This window comes from Camellia sinensis, chromosome 13 (genome assembly GCF_055761805.1).
Source record: "Camellia sinensis isolate YWXY chromosome 13, ASM5576180v1, whole genome shotgun sequence".
NCBI classification, from domain to species: Eukaryota; Viridiplantae; Streptophyta; class Magnoliopsida; order Ericales; family Theaceae; genus Camellia; species Camellia sinensis.
This window is the reverse complement of record NC_138973.1, coordinates 82,648,703-82,665,222: the sequence shown is the minus strand read 5'-3', so window position 1 is coordinate 82,665,222 and position 16,520 is coordinate 82,648,703. Positions and strand designations below refer to the sequence as shown.

Genomic DNA, 16,520 nt, shown 5'->3' with positions numbered 1-16,520 from the left:
TTCTTTATTATATTTTTATTATTAATTATATGAATTGCACACGCATCGAGTGTGCCGTCCGCTAGTATTATTAATTATATCGGGTCGGATTTGAACCGGGGGACACAATACCCGCCTCCACCTCACCCCCATTGCGAGTAGCCAAAATATAATCCATCCCCGCCCCACATAAGTGTCGGGTCTGGTAAGATCCACCCCATTTGAACAAGTATGGGCGGGCCTCCGCGAATCGGACTAAAATGGTCATCCCTAATTTGGTGCAGATTAAATTAATGAACTACGAGTGAAATGAATTTTTGTTTCTAGATACTGAGCAGATAATTTTGAGTTTGTAGTATTACTATTTTCCGAGATACAGAGAAAGGGAGGGTAGGAAAGGAGAAATTATTGGGTGCTCTTAGAACACCAAGTCACCATTGACTGATGGTGCTCCAGGCCAATCAAAGTGCACGCCATACAAGACTTTTGCCAGTAGATCTAAGAACTCAGCATCTTATCTCACCATCTTTAATAAACTATTAATTGACATTCACAGGAATGGTCACGGCCTAGGTTTGGGATAGATTTGTTGTGATTCACGCTCGTCTCGTTTTATATTGGGGTCAGGACTAACCGGAGAATGTCGATGGTGTAGCGAGTGTGAGACAGGTGACGGGTTAATTTGATAAGTTCAATAATGAAAATATTAATAAAAATTATGTGTACTATTGTATATTGTGGATAATAATTTATACTTAAAAACAATTATAACATATAAGATAGAAAATAAATTAATAGAAATTAATATTAAGTATAATATTTTAGTGTTTTAATTTTACTATAGTGAAACAAAAATTAAATTATATATATTCTACACATATAAATATATTTAATAAGTATACTTGGGGTGAGGCCGAATAGAATGGGCAGGGAAAGAAAAACCCGTCCCCACTCCACTTCCTCAACGGGGTGGAAAAAATCCGAGCGGAGAGGGGCGGAGGATGCGCGTACAGAGCGGAAGAGGAGAACACCCATTGTTGGCTAGGATTTTCCAGCAAGGTTTGTTGCCTGTTAGGCTGTTACCAGATGACTTAGATGTGCACAACTTTGTACCTTGCAAAACACAAAGATAATTGTGGGCTGTTTGTTCCAGCTTTAACAATTCCAATTGATCATTAACAGGGGAAAGCAAGTGTTGAACTGAAACAAAGTTTCACATTCTTATGATGTAGTGAAATTGTTGCGTTTGGGGGCTACACTCTGAGGTTATATTTGGTTGATTAGAATGGTGCTAGATGGGAATGGAATGACGGTTGGAATGGATTTGGAATAGAATGAGATAGGAATAATCATTCCTATTCCGATGTTTGGAAATAACATAGGAATCAATGTAAGAATGATTGCCATTCCAATTCCTATGTAATGATGATTGGAATGGAATGAAATTTGTAATAAATTGGCCAAAATACCCCAATCTTATGATGTGGTGAAATTGCAATGATGATTGGAATGGAATGAAATTTGCAATAAATTGGCCAAAATACCCCATTCTTATGATATGGTGAAATTGCTGGGTTTGGAGCCTACACTCTTAGGTTATGTTTGGAGCCATTGCAATAAATTGGCCAAAATACCCCATTCTTATGATGTGGTGAAATTGCTGGGTTTGGAGGCTACACTCTTAGGTTATGTTTGGAGCCATGTTTGGTTGATTAGAATGATTCCACTCCTGGGATGTTAAGCATGTGAAGCAGGAAGGGAATTCGGTAGCCCATTGTCTAGCTCGGATGGCGATTGCTATGGAGGAGTTCTCCGTATGGATGGAGGAGGTTCCGCTTTCTTTACCCTCGTTAGGAGGGAGGCATCTCTTTGATTTTGCTATCTTGTTCCGTTATTATTTTGACTATCTAAAAAAAAAAAAAAAAGTAAGAAGATCGAATAAAAAAGAAAAAGAATAAAGTAACAAGATCCAACACATTAGCTAGTATCAACTAAGAAATAAACAGGAATATAGCAAAGTAATAATAATGGACATCAGAGGTCTCCATTAAGTAAAGCCTTCACAAATTATTCTTTCTCATAATCTTCCAAGGTGAAGAAGCAAGCAGTAACCTCATGCTCACGTGCTATAGCAAGCATGGCTCCGTAGCGCTCAACCGTCTATGGATTGGAAAGCTTGCAAAGCTCCTCGTTGATTTTGTCCCTCTTCAAAGCTATATCCAAATCCACACCTAGTGCTCGACTGAATTTATCTGTTGCTTCTTCAATCTTGGTGCCAATAATCATAACTGCTTCACGAAAGGCATCCAACCTGTCACTACTATTCTTCCTCTTCTTTCCTTTATTACTGTTTCCTTCATCGTTGATGGAAGCATTTGACAATGTATCAATTTCTTCAACACTCAAATTTTGTGTCAATGCTCTCATTTCTGCTCACTTCCTCCAAGACATCATCAGCAGTAACCGCATGTTTTCCCATAGCACGATCTCTCTCGAAGATGATGCACAACATGTCACAATGTGGGAAACTCCTATTTTTCCAGGGAGCAGCACGCTTGTGGCTCTGCAGCAATATTTAATTTTAATAACAAGACATCACAAAGCATAGATAATTGATTTATACTAAATTTATTCTAGTGTGGTCATGTGAATAAAACATAATAATTGACCTATCATGGATCACAAAATTTTAATTTAAATTCTTTTAATTTTAGTAAAAATCAAGCAACGAGATCAATCTACCTATGTAAAATAAACTAGTCAATTTACAAGAGCTGAAGTTACACAATTCACTAGCTTAACACTGATGTAAAATAGAAACAATTCTTAGAGAAATTGACTCAATTCACAACAACGATCTTGAACGAATCATGCTATCAAAAAAGTTTAAAAGACAAACACAAACATCATTATTAGACAAACAATAATAGCTCCAGCAACAAACACACCAATGATTCTTTACGAAAATTTCTAAATGTTTTTGTATCACTCTACACACAATGCAGTGTTGCTATACCATTGCACACACTGCTTTTTGTCCCACAAAAGCACACACAAGCCTCATCACATCTGTATATATATAAATACGTGAGCATGGATAAACCATCAACCCTTTTAGACTTCCCAAGAAATCTACCAACCACCCAATAATAATAATATTAAATTCATTTGGTGCATTCCTGAACCCAGCAGACCACCATTTCCAATGAGCACAAATAGTGTGCCAATTATAGATAATAAAGACCTATCTAGAAACCACTGTGTACCTCAATAACATGGGCAGCTGTATGGCTCCCAGTAAAAGAAGCTGAAGTAGTGATCAGGTGAGAAAGGAGAACAAAAGAAAGATGGAGGACAATTATCTAAATGTTTCTTAATCTGTCCTTGATCAGAGTGAATTTAAGAACAGGTCAGATCTTCAAAGTCTTTACTCATAACCTCAGGTATGCCTACAGTCCTATCTGGTTATAAATCATTAAATACACCATGCTTTGATTGTTTATAGATTAAATTTTATTGGGTTTGAAAAGAATATACAGAACATGCATGTTAATATGGTTGTTGTGTTGACATGTATAGCTGGCTCTCTTAAAAAATATGCATTTTGTATGAAATTCTAGAACTAGCATTGCTAACAGCAACTTCAACATGAGTTTAACAATCAATGCAAAGGTTGACTTGACATGGATAGAAAGAAACACATTTATGATCAATGATAATGACACTACTTAAATCAGGTTCATAGATAACAATGACCTCAATAGCTCTGCATTGCAGCAACAAATGACTAGTGAAATAAGTGGAAGGCACCACAGATAGGAAGAAAGAAATGAAGAGAATTCAAGGTAATATAATACCTGCACATAGCCATCCCACACTTGTTTTTCAGCAACCACCATATTTGTGTTGAAATCCCATCCAAATCCACTGCAGCCCACTCCGTTAACCATATCAAACACAGTTCCAGTATCCCTTTTCAATGTCTTGACCCTAGACTCTGTGTGGCTTAGCCTTAATTCCACACCCCGGCAACTTCTCATGCAACACTCCTTCAAGCACCCCAAGAAAGCCTGACTTGAAATCATTGTCAGCCTTGTGATTTCCTGTATTGACCATGTCAAAAAGAGCATAAACCAATTCTCTATCCTCTTCATCTGTCCACATTCTCTTGTTCTTCCCTGGCCTTTTTCATCCATATCCATGGCTAAATATATATGATAACCACCACAACCAACAACCCAATAATGTGACAATAATAAGCAGCCATAATAAACAAAAGCAATATAATAAATAAAGAAATTATACTCACTACACACTTCAATAAAAGTTCCAACCAAAAACACTTCATTCTCAAAACCTGTAACTCATTGACCAAATAAGAAGCACATCATGCCTTTCCATTTCTTAAAACCCTTTTATGTTGCATAAAGATTTCAAGTACTAATACCAAATGGGTGGTCCAAAAATATAGATAAGCCCAAAACAGACTATTCAGAAGCAAACACACCATCAAATATGCACACATTTCCAGATTATATTTTACTTCGACTATGGCTCAAAGTGAAATCCAGACCACAAACAAGAAGTTGAATAAATAAGCACAAAAATTTGACAACAAATACAAGAGATCCATGAAAACAGAGTATATATAGCAACCAAACAGCTTCAAATACAACTATTATTAGCAAATCAAACTGTTACTTTCGCTTGTCATTTGCATTTGTTTTCAAAACCATCTAAAACTCAAAACATGTTTCCAAATAAGAGAATTGCCTCCATAAATTTCATAACACCTAACTAAATTGGATTCAAAGCTTCAAAACTACCATATAGAAACAGTCCTGATTGAAACCCCCACAAAAAATGTTTCCAAATGTTAAGGATCCAAAACCAACAGATATTAGTTAGAAATCATATAACACCAATTGAAAAATAATAATAAAAAAGTGCTTAACTTATGAAAAAGACAACCATCAAAAATTGCATTAATAAAATGTCCCAATGTAAATTAGAAGCAAAGTAAGCCCAAAACATTGTAAAATTGAAAAACAAAATCTCAAATCAACAAATCAGAAAAGAAAACAATTCTATATAAATGAAACTATATTTATGTTCATATATACACGTGTAGAGAAAGAGTAGGATACCTCAATTTTCTTCAATTTCAACTAGGAACCAAGAATCTGTTACAAATTAGGAGAAATTAATAAAGAAGGCAAAATCAAAACCCCAGATCTAAACAATAGCTCTTGAATTCAAATCAAATCCTAAATCTAAATTCGTCGCATCAAAACTGATCGAAAATCAAACCCTAGATTTACCAGATTGATTATAAGCAATGATGGAGAGAGAGAGAGAGAGAGAGAGAGAGAGAGAGAGAGAGAACAAAAAAAAAAAGAAATCCTGCAAAGAAATCTGATAATCAACCAAGGAATCTTTGTATTTGACTTATGAAAATTAATGGAAAAAAATCAATTTAATGTTTTGTCACTCCCATGCATAGTTGTCAAATTGGAATTTAAATCGTGAATCGAAAATATATCTACACACTTAGATATTAAATATATCTAATAAATATGAAATATTTAGATTTAAACCAATGAAAATATTATTTTAAATAATGATCATGTGATTTGGGTAAGAAGTCAACACGAGTTCTCACGTTTACCACGTTACATTTACCCTTTTAGATACCATTACTTATCAACCATTCTTAGTAAAGAAAACAAACAAACAAACTTTCAATTTTCAAGTAACAATAACTCAACAACAATGTTTTAACTTTTTACAAGGTTAAAAAACCAAAATCTTCAAACTATTTCAAAAATCTCATTTGATGCCTTCAAAAGATTCATTTTGTAAATGCAAGTACTTAGATAAAATTGAAAATGTACGCTTAGAATATTGTAGAGAGAGAATGTTCATTTTTTTTTCGCTTAAGGTTTGAGTATTTGAGAGTAAATAGGGAGGGAGAAAGTCAAAACATGGCATACATAATCCTAAAAACCTTAAAAAGGTTGTGTGAACCCTTTTCCCACAATAAAAAATCAAAAAAGAAAGCCAAACATTGATTTTAGCGAATCGAATCAATTTAAGGTTCGCGATTCGGTTCACCGATTCACCTACGATTCATAACTATTTGCAATTCACACAACCTATTCGTATCGATTACCCACTGAATCAAATCGAATCATACAATTCAAATCGCGAATCGTACAATTCTAATAATAAAGCTCCCATGTGGAATTTCTTTTCAAAAGTCTACAATAGTTTACTTGATCTATGTAATTTAAATGGAAATACAAACTCAACCCTTCAAGCAAAGCAAAAATTAAAAACAAACAAAATGAACTCCACTTTCGTAGGTCTATTGATTGCATTTAGCATATGCAACAAACCTTTAAACTCCTAGGTTACCCCTAGTGGATGAGTTATAGTCTTATGAGGGTTTGTAGTAAATATACCCACAAAATTCAAAAACTATCCTCAATACTTTTCTTTCATTCTCATACAACCAGTTCAAGTGCAAAGCCATGAATCCCATCACCTTAACAGAAAAACCAATACTAGCAACAAGTAAAGATATCCCACAATATTCAAAATCTGGAGTGTGTGAATAAGTTTAGCCAACACAAATACAATTTCAATCTCAAAGTAGAACATAACTCAAATTTCTTTTAGAAATATGCTCTGACTCAAATCTCACTGGATAATGCACTCAACAAATAAATCACTCTGAAATAGGTGCAAAATTACCCTCAATATATATATGCGAGCGGAATAATGTAAGTCATGTTGATCAAATATCGATAGCTATGTGATCAAATCAGTTCTGTATAAAAAAAAAATGGACGGTGAACAAATTAACGGTTGATAAAAAACTGATCTGATCACATAGCTATCGATATCCGATCAACGTGATTTTTTACAAGCATATAGTACTCGACGAGTTCTACATATTGAACGGCTTGGATTATCAAAACGGGACCCGTGGTGGGTCTCCACAGGCCCAACAGCACCATCCAGTTCGATCTCAAACTGGAGGCAAACTGCTCCCTTTTATAAATTCCATAACTAGAACTTGTATCACATTTGATCATATTCATTCCGCGTATTTTGTACACCCTCTTAGGGGTTCATACCATATATACCCTACCACAAATTGATATAACTTTATCAGAAAATTTCGTAACATCAACCACAAAATGTGTAATCTCCCTATAAATTATCATAACAAAATATCCAAAATTTTATAATTCATATAACAAAAGTTTGTGGAATTTTTTAATTTATATAACAAAAGTTTGTGATTTGGTTACGACATTTTTTATTGCACTAATTTGTGGTGATGTTACACATTTTGTTAATGGTATTATAGAATTTTATGATAAAATTACACTAATTATAATAGGATACATATAATATGCATCCCAAGTGGGGTGCACACCATAGATTCATAAATTACAATTCAATTTAGTCCCATAACTTTTAAAAGGACCAAAAAATCCCTTTTTAATGTACCACTAAATTTGGCAATGGAATCCCAATTCAATCCATTGCTTGATTATAAGAGAAAATTTCATTAGAATATCTAATTTATCTTCTACAATATGATTTATTCTTAAGATAGCAACTATAAAATATTTTGTATATTAAAGTGAGGCATATTGAGTTATTGTGCCCGACACTCTTTTGTATTATTAAAAATGTCTATAATAGAATCGAGATTAAAATCTAGCACCTGATCAAGTAAATAGTTTATACCTTATTCTATTCTTTAGGAGCTAGGACTTGTAATTAACACTAGTTATAGTTGATCAAAAATATTAACACTAGTTATAAGAAATTAATTTAATTTATTATATTTTGTCCATTTTTTTAATGTTCTACTTTGATTCTATGTTTAATAGATATAGAGTGATGTCCCCTTAAAATTTCTAAAAGAAGAAGAAAAAAAATAAAAAATAAAAAAATTGAGGAGGTGAGTCTCTATAATATGTAAATAATTGTAACTAATCTATATATTATATAAAGAAAATGAGGTTTTTAGTGAGGAGTATTGTGAGAGTTTCGATATCTCATACTAATTTTCTTGATTTTTTTAATTTTAAACAATTAAAAAAATCTCCATCAGCTAGCTAATTAGTTTATAATTTATTTGATAATCCCATATTGGGAGAAGAATAAAAAAATAAATTGTTTTACTCATATAAAGTCAATCTTATACTTCCATTTAATATTATAGTATTGTGCATGTTTCAATTTAATATAATTTAAATTTTAAAATAAAATTTAAAAATTTTAATTGATAAACTTTTGTGTAAGTTGGTTGGTTTTTGACCTCACCGATTAGGCAGAATCATTTTTGATTTGACTAATTCGTTGTTTAATTCGAAATAAATTAAAGATTGATCTGATTAAAAATTGAACGACTGAGATTGATTGATTAAAAATAAACTTCCCATCCAAATTATTGTTAACTTTTATTTTATAATCTAACATCGGAAAAAGAAGAAAAAAAAAATGAGTTGTTTTATATATATATATATAAAGTGAACCTTAATATTGTAATACTGTACATGCTTCAAATCGAGCCAGTTTAAATTTTAAAATTTAAATATCATTTAAAAGTTTTAATTAATTAATTTTTGTACAAGTTGGTTGATCATTTGACTAAAAGGTAAACGAATACCCACTAGACTAAAAGGTAAGTTTCATAGAACAGCTATTAGACCGGCTATGTTGTATGGGACGAAGTGTTGGGCAACCAAGAAACAACATGTAGATAAGATGAGTGCGGCTGAGATGAGAATGCTAAGGTAGATATGTGGTAAGACTAAACAAGACAGGATTAGGAATGAGTGTATTCGGGAATGGGTAGGAGTAGCACCGATAGAAGATAAGTTGAGAGAGAATCGTTTGAGATGGTTTGATCATATTCAACGGAGACCAACAGAAGCAGTAGTGAAGAGATGCGATGCTATAACGGTAGATGGAAGTGTTAGGGGACGAGGTAGGCCCAGATTAACATTGACTAGCGTTTTAAATAGAGATATGAATCTACTTAATTTGACTAATGAAATGGCCTTTGATAAGACCGCGTGGAGAAGAAGGATTCATGTAGCCGACCCCATTTGATGGGACTTAAGGCTTGATTTGGTTTGGTTTGGTTGATCATTTGACCTAACCGATTAGGCTGAACCGTTTTCAGTGAGGAGCATTGTGAGACCTTCAATATCTCATACTAATTTTCTTGATTTTCTTAATTTTAAACAATTAAGAAAATCTCTATTAAGCTAGCTCATTAGTATATGATTTATTTGATAATCCCACATTGGGAGAAGAAAGAAAAAGTGAATTGTTTACTCTTATAAAGTGAACCTTATATTCTCATCTAATATTGTAGTATTATGCACGTTTCAATTTAATATACTGTAATTTAAATTTTAAAATAAAATTTTAAATTTTAATTAATTAATTTTTGTGTAAGTTGGTTGATCTTTTGACCTAACTGATTAGGCTAAATTATTTTTGATTTGACTGATTCGTTAGTTTAACCACGATTTTAGCAATTTTATTGTAGTGGTTTTATTAAAATATATTGATTAGATTTTTTTGATTCGAAATAAACTAAAAAAATGATCTGATTAAAAATTGAACGACTGAGATTACTTGATTAGAAATAAATTTCTTGTCCAAATAATTGTAAATTTTTATTTTATAATCACACATCAGAAAAAGAAAGAAAAAGTGGGTTGTTTTACTTATATAAATTGAACTTTAATATTGTAGCATTGTGCATGCTTCAATTCAAGCCAATTTAAATTTTAAAATTAAAATATCATTTAAAAATTTTAATTAATTAATTTTTGTATAGGTTGGTTGGTCATTTGACCTAACTGACTAGGCTGAACCATTTTTAGTTTGACTAATTAGCCGGTTTAATCGCAATTTCTCATACTGATTTTCTTAATTATAAACAATTAAAAAAAATTCATTAGCTAACCTTCATTTAACCATATAAAAATAAAATTCTAATTAGTTTATAATTAATTTTATAATCCCACATCAGGAGAAGATGGAAAAAAATGAGTTGTTTCACTTATATAAAATAAATGTTATACTCCCATTTAATATTGTAGTTTTGTGCATAGTTTAGTTCAAGACAGTTTAAATTTTAAAATAAAAACTCTAATTAATCTATGATATGATTTATTTTATAATCCCACATCAGGAAAAGAAAAAAAAAAGTGAGTTGTTTCACTTATATAAAGTGAATCTTATACTCTTATTTAATATTGTAGTGTTGTGTATGCTTCAATTTAAGATGGTTTAAATTTTAAAGTAAAATTTAAAAGTTTTAGTTAATTAGTTTTTGTGTAAGTTGGTTGGTCTTTTGACCTAATCGATTATGCTAAATCATTTTTTATTTGACTGATTCGTTGGTTTAACCGCTATTTTAGCAGTTTTATTAAAATATATTGGTCATATTTGTTTGATTCAAAATAAACTAAAGATTGACCTAATTAAATTGTTTGATTCGAAATAAACTTCTCACCCGAGCAATTGTCAAATTTTATTTTACACAATCCCACATTAGGAAAAAAAAAAAAAAAGGAAACATATGTTCCCATTTGATATTGTAGTATTATGCACGTTTCAATTGAAAAAAATTTTAATGTTAAAATAAAATAAAACTTAAAAGTTTTAATTAATTATTTTTGTATAAGTTGGTTGGACTTTTGACCGATTTTAACTATTTTATCTATATATATGTATATTGTTTTATTTTTAAAAGGTATGTTTAAGTTTTATGACAGACTTTAATATAGAATAAACTAAAACTAAAAAACTTATAAAATGAAATTTATTTTTATTTTATCATTAATACAATTTTTTTTGTAATTTATTCTATTTTTTTCATCTTTACCAATTATTTTTATTTTATGACATCTATTTCTTATTGTGAACTTAAAATACACAATTAATGACATAATAACTGCAATATATATATATATATATATATATTAATAAAATGGTTCAAATTTAATTCATTTTAAATTATTTTTCTATACTTTTTAAATAAACTAGTTGGCCCCCCACGAACTCCACGCATGGGGGTCGTGGTATAGTTTCAATATAAATATTTTTAAAATTATGTTTGGTTTATGAATTTGAAAAGTGAAATGTAGTTACATTTTATATTAATTTATTTATCTTCTGTTTTTCTCTTTGCAAATTTATTCACAAATTAATAGCAATATGAACATAGCTATCTGTCATATTAGATGTAAATATATCTTCACATTGGTAGTAAAAAAAAAAAAAAATTTGATAACAAAATCGACAAAACTATAGAGAAGAGCACTATATTTATTTACTAATAAAAAAATAATTCATCTATGTAATTTCTCCAAATAACCTGCCAAGTTAAATTTCAAAAACTACATTAAAATATTCGTGCAAACTTTCCTTGTATGTATTTTGGGAAGAAACTGTATAGTTATAACATTGTTATCGACAATAAGTATTCTATGCGATCTTGTCCAGATGTAATGTACAAAGATATTAATGCTGATGGTTTGATAATAATTTGCATACAGTATATATCTTATAACATATATTTAACCCAAAAAAAATTGGCAAAAAAAATATGTTCACTATATCATTCCATACCGTAACTTGTTTTCATAACATTATACATTATAGTAGATATACAGTGGGGATTTGTTTACAAAAGATAAGAAGAAGAAGAAGTACTATGTGTTAGTGTGATTATGTACAATGTGTATAGATACATCTTTGTCTTTCTTGATGTACAATATTTTAATCTTACGTATTTTGTACAGATGAAGGCAGAATACATTCTTTAATCTTATGGGTTGAAAACCAAGACTTGACTCCTATTTTTTAATTATTTATTCTTTTTAAATTGAAGAGCTAGTTTTTCTCAAACACAACTTGATTGTGTGTTCAATTGATAATTGTTTTTATAATATATGTATTTTTTAAATCTATAATCTCTTACTAATTTTCTTTTATACATAAATATATATTTAGTTCTATAAATCTTTTCTTAATCTTATTATTGATTGAACAAACTATTAACCTGATGTTCTACAAATTCAGATAACAACTCATAGGCCAAAGACTGGTGCTTGAACCCTAGTAAAATGAGAGAGCTAGGCCAAACTATTAAGATGCTTCCATGATCTAATCAAACTTATGATTGAACTTGGCTTCGTTGGCAAATATCTACGCAGATTCCTTAGCTTCATTGTTGGTGTTCTAGGAAAGAAAATTTCCTTTCAGAAGCTTCATATGTTTTTGGTTTTTGGTATTGGATTTTCATTTTCTTTCTATTACTTGGATTTGGATTTTAAACCTAAAAAATTGGATGGGTCTTATTTTGCTTTTGTTCAACTAATTGTGAAAGGTTCCAGGTGGAATGGATACTGTTAGGTTTTATTTCTTGGCAATCCCGTTTGACAAAACTCCTTTGAGTTGTAATTTTATTCGCATTTATATTTCAGTGAGGCTATGAGTTGTTAGATGTGAATCCAACCCGAATTGTGCCTTTCAGAGAAGTTTGTGATGCTAATGCTTTCAAGATTGCCACTTCGCTGATTATAACGGGGATCGAGCTGCCCGATCAGCTCGCGGGGGTCCAGGGGGCAGCGCCCCTTGGCGGGTCCGGGGCAGCGCCACGGCGGGGTCGAGGGGCAGCGCCCCCGAAGCAAAATGCAAAAATGCATTAAAAGTTGCCTGTCCGATCATGTTATATTTTGCCAGTTTTTCCATTTTTGGCCTTCCCGCTCGAGCGGGGAAAGTGACGCTCGAGCGGGGATTGGAAGCTCTCAGCATCTCTGCAGTTGCCTGAAAAAGTACTGGATGGTGTGATTCGCCGCTCGAGCGGCAAAACCGACGCTCGAGCGTGGAGCCTGTATGAAATCACAGAATTTGAAGTCTTCGCTCGAGCGGGGAAAAGGGCGCTCGAGCGGACCGCGCGATCCCAGATTTCCAGATTTGATTAAGGAGTTGGTTTTCTTCTGAAACTAGGATTGCTTTTGGTTTTCTATAAGTAGTTGGTTTTCTACCAAAAACTTAATTACTTTTTTGGAACTGCTCCAGATCTTATTTTTGGATCTTAAGATTTATATCTGGAGAGATTTTGTTAGTTTTCTTTGATGTTTTTATTGAGTATTCAACTCATGATCTAAAGAGAGTACATCAAAGGTTTGTTTGTTATACACAAAAGAGAGAGTTATTCTTCAGTTGTGGATTCTGAAGAATTCGAGCCTGAAGCTTTGGTGGAATCCGGAGTGGCTCATCAGAAAGACAATTCCGTGGTGAAGATGGGGTTAGAAGAGGCACATAAAGGTTGGTTCAATTAGGCGTTGTGGATTCGCTAGGTAATTGAGAGTATACCTGTGTAATTCCTTTAATTCTTCTTAGTGGATTGTCTTGTGGATGTTGCCCGTGGTTTTTTTGATCACAGTTGGAGGTGTCCAATTATGGTTTTTTCCACGTTAAAATCGTTGTGTCTCTTTGTCTTGATTGTTTGATTGTTTGATTGGGATTGTTATATTCTGCTTAAAATTGATACATAATCACAAATCAACATCTAGGGGATTTCTAGATTTTTCAGATACAACAAATATGCAGAGTCTGATTCAGAAAATTGAGGCTGGTGAACTCTTTATTTATTGAGACATATTAACAAACACATGGCATGCATTTGTTTAACATGTGGGCAGGGGTGAAATCGTGTGGGTAAATCATGTAGGCATCAAATTACAGTTAAAGATGTAGTTACCAGGATTTCCGGTGGCAGGATCAGAGCTTTGGATGCCCAATTTTCACAGCGTCACGGTAGCAAGAACACCAACGGTGATTCGTAGAACAGGACAACAGCAACTCCATCCACAAAAGATATATACATATCTTGTGAGAATTTCCATGTTTGCTGATGGCATGAAAAACAAAATCTCCCGCTGTTCGAAGGGGTAAAATTTGTTTTATTCTTCATTTTCGGCGTGGCTGATCGGGGAGGAGCTTTGGGAAGTAGGCCAAAATTCTGTACCAGCAGCAGGAAGGGCTTCGCAATTGGTAGGAAGAATGGTGGGATTGTTTGTTTCTACTGTCGTGTGCGTGGCTCAGTTGAAGGCCGCGTAGCCAGCACAAATCGGCTTTACAAACCAAAGCAGCAGCTGCGTTACACCATCCAAAGAAGCAGCTGTGTTACACCATCCTTACACTCTTTTCATATAGGTAATAGATAGGAATGCAGCAAAATTATGTTGAATTGGAGTGAAGCAAAATTTGGGTGAATATATATATATATATATATACATATCAAGTTTTCATTGGGTAATTATTTGAATAAAGGAAATGGCCTTTCTCATCTAACTTGCATTTTTAGAAACTCTGTTAGCTACAAGGAATATTTTTTTTTTTTTTTATTTCTTCTTTTCAATCTCAAAGGAATAGCTTGACAAACATGTAGTTGGTGATAAAATAAGATTTTTCATGTTTCACATAATATTTACAAGTGAGGTTTTTTTTTTAATATGTATAAATCTTTGGTTTCTCCTTTTTTTTAAAGTTTTTCTTTTGGGTAGTAATTTTTTTTTTTTTTTTTGTGTGTTGAAGCTCTTGTTTTGTCATGGAGTTTTCGGGGCTTTTTTTTCTAAGCAGATTTTGAAGAGCTTTTTTCTTATCCTGCTTCTTTAGATTACTTGATTTCCTATTATCTCTCCTCGTTTAATATTTTGGTATTTTCTAATCGTTTAATATTTTAGCTGAGATGGTTATAGATGGCTGGGACAGGCCATTTAAGGGTTTTGGGGTTGAATTTAAGGTTTATAAGGGCTATATGTTTGGTTGGACAAGTGATTAAAGGAAATCAGCTAATAGCACTGTAGCAACAGGGAAAAAATTAAGCAAGAAAATATGGAAAGAGGGAAAAAAAGAAAGGAGGCCTAGGAAATCAGACTAAGGTTCTTAGGAAAGCTCACTTGTAAAAAGATACAACACACATCCACAAAAAATAGGCAGCAAAAATATTTCTTCATCGATTGATCAAAAGAAGCCAAATATGTATATACAGGAGAGTGAAGTTTGGAGGCCAATCAAACTTGGTGGCCAAGAAAAAATTCAAACATGGGTTGTATTGATTCTCTAATGTTTGAATCCTAGCGAGTTTTATCCAAACTAAATAAATCAGCTCACAAAGAAAAAAGCCATCTTTGCAGCCCATCAAAATTCAAGAAGAACACAAAAACAATAATATAGTCTAATTTAAAACTCTTAAATTTCCTTTGCAAGACCTAAGCTACAGTCCTGCCAAATGTTTGCTCTTGACTCTGTTTTCACCAATCTGCTGTACACAAGAAATGTTTTTTTCAAGTTGTCTTTCTGATTTCGTGGCCTTATTTTGTTGATGCTGTGTGTGTGTGTGTGTTTTTTCCTGCTGTTTGGTTTTGCCATTTCTTGTTTGTTTTCCTGGTCTGTTTTTTCAAATAATTTAAGGAAGTTGCTGATTTGATTCTTTTTTCTTTGTGTGTGTGTTCTTTGTATATTTGTTTTCTTGTTTGCCATTTCTTGTTTGCTGAGTTGTTTTTTTCAAGTTGGTTCAGGCATATTATCAAACACATGGTGAACAATATATGGAAGCCAAAACATCTCAACCTCTTAGTCAAAGATATTTGCAAACACATGTTGGACAAAGCATCTCATACCCAAAAAAAAAAAAAAAAAACAGAGCATCTCATAAAAAAACAACACAACATCAATAAAATAAGGCCATGAATGTATAATAACATTAAATACAAGTAGGCGTAAGACAAGAACACTGACAGAGAGAGAGACAGAGAAGATGAACATACCGGTTATTTTGTTTGCTACAGATACAAATAGGACCGACACCAGCAGCAGAAAGTATATATATAATCCTATTTCTCCTTATCAATTCATAGTCGGTTTGTTTTTGTTGTCTCTTGCTTTCCCAAGAGGTAGAATCAAGCAGGTGACTCATCAGCATCAAGCAGCTGAATCATTCTGAGAACCATCCTCAGCCAAAAACCAGCAGGCGAAATGGAGGACCAAAAAAAACAAAGCAAACCGACTCGCCCAAGCATCAACAATCGAGCCAGGACAAATGAGGGACTTCGAGGCGTTAGATTCAACAGGACTTGCCTGCTTCCCTTCTTTTATATATGAGCAGTGTGGGGATATATTTTCTGAATACCAACACGTGGCATGGTGACGCCGACGTGTCAGCCGAGGTGCCACGTGTCGTGGTAGTTAGGCCGAGATGATCTCGGAGTTGCCGAGGTTATCCCCGAAGATATCGGAATCCGAGATAAGCGAATAAGGGACAAGAGTCCTAAGACGAAGAGGGGACTTAACCAAGATAAGGATAAAGCTCTTAGGGAGTTTATCTTTATCTCTTAAGGAGTCCAAAGTAAGCACTGAATTGGGAGTTCATAGAAGTCATACTTCTAGTAGGACTTGGATTGAATATATTATAAAAGAGAGGC

At 32.8% G+C, this 16,520-nt stretch overlaps 1 protein-coding gene across 7 annotated transcripts; it reads right to left on the bottom strand.

The window, feature by feature from the left end:
- Window positions 1-1,934: 1,934 nt before the first annotated feature.
- Window positions 1,935-16,028, bottom strand: LOC114261208 (uncharacterized). Of its 7 annotated transcripts, XM_082902647.1 has the most exons (5): window positions 15,867-16,003; window positions 13,796-14,189; window positions 5,127-5,162; window positions 3,837-4,183; window positions 1,935-2,542 (listed from the first exon to the last, which is right to left on the bottom strand). In XM_082902647.1, the coding sequence occupies exons 4-5, from the start codon at window positions 4,179-4,181 to the stop codon at window positions 2,375-2,377; spliced, it is 513 nt and encodes a 170-aa protein (XP_082758773.1). In that variant the 5' UTR covers window positions 4,182-4,183; window positions 5,127-5,162; window positions 13,796-14,189; window positions 15,867-16,003; the 3' UTR covers window positions 1,935-2,374. The 7 variants fall into 7 exon arrangements, with proteins under 7 accessions (XP_082758773.1, XP_082758775.1, XP_082758774.1 ...); XM_082902649.1 differs by lacking the exon at window positions 13,796-14,189 and having other exon boundaries at window positions 15,867-16,028; XM_082902648.1 differs by lacking the exon at window positions 15,867-16,003 and having other exon boundaries at window positions 13,796-14,519.
- Between the last annotated feature and the right edge of the window lie 492 nt (window positions 16,029-16,520).

Excerpts from the sequence above, each read along its gene's own strand:
- LOC114261208 (XM_082902649.1), bottom strand. The coding sequence starts at position 4,181 with ATGGATATGGATGAAAAAGGCCAGGGAAGAACAAGAGAATGTGGACAG. Across the intron at positions 2,543-3,836 it reads TGTGGGATGGCTATGTGCAG|AGCCACAAGCGTGCTGCTCC; the intron begins GTATTATATTAC and ends ATATTGCTGCAG.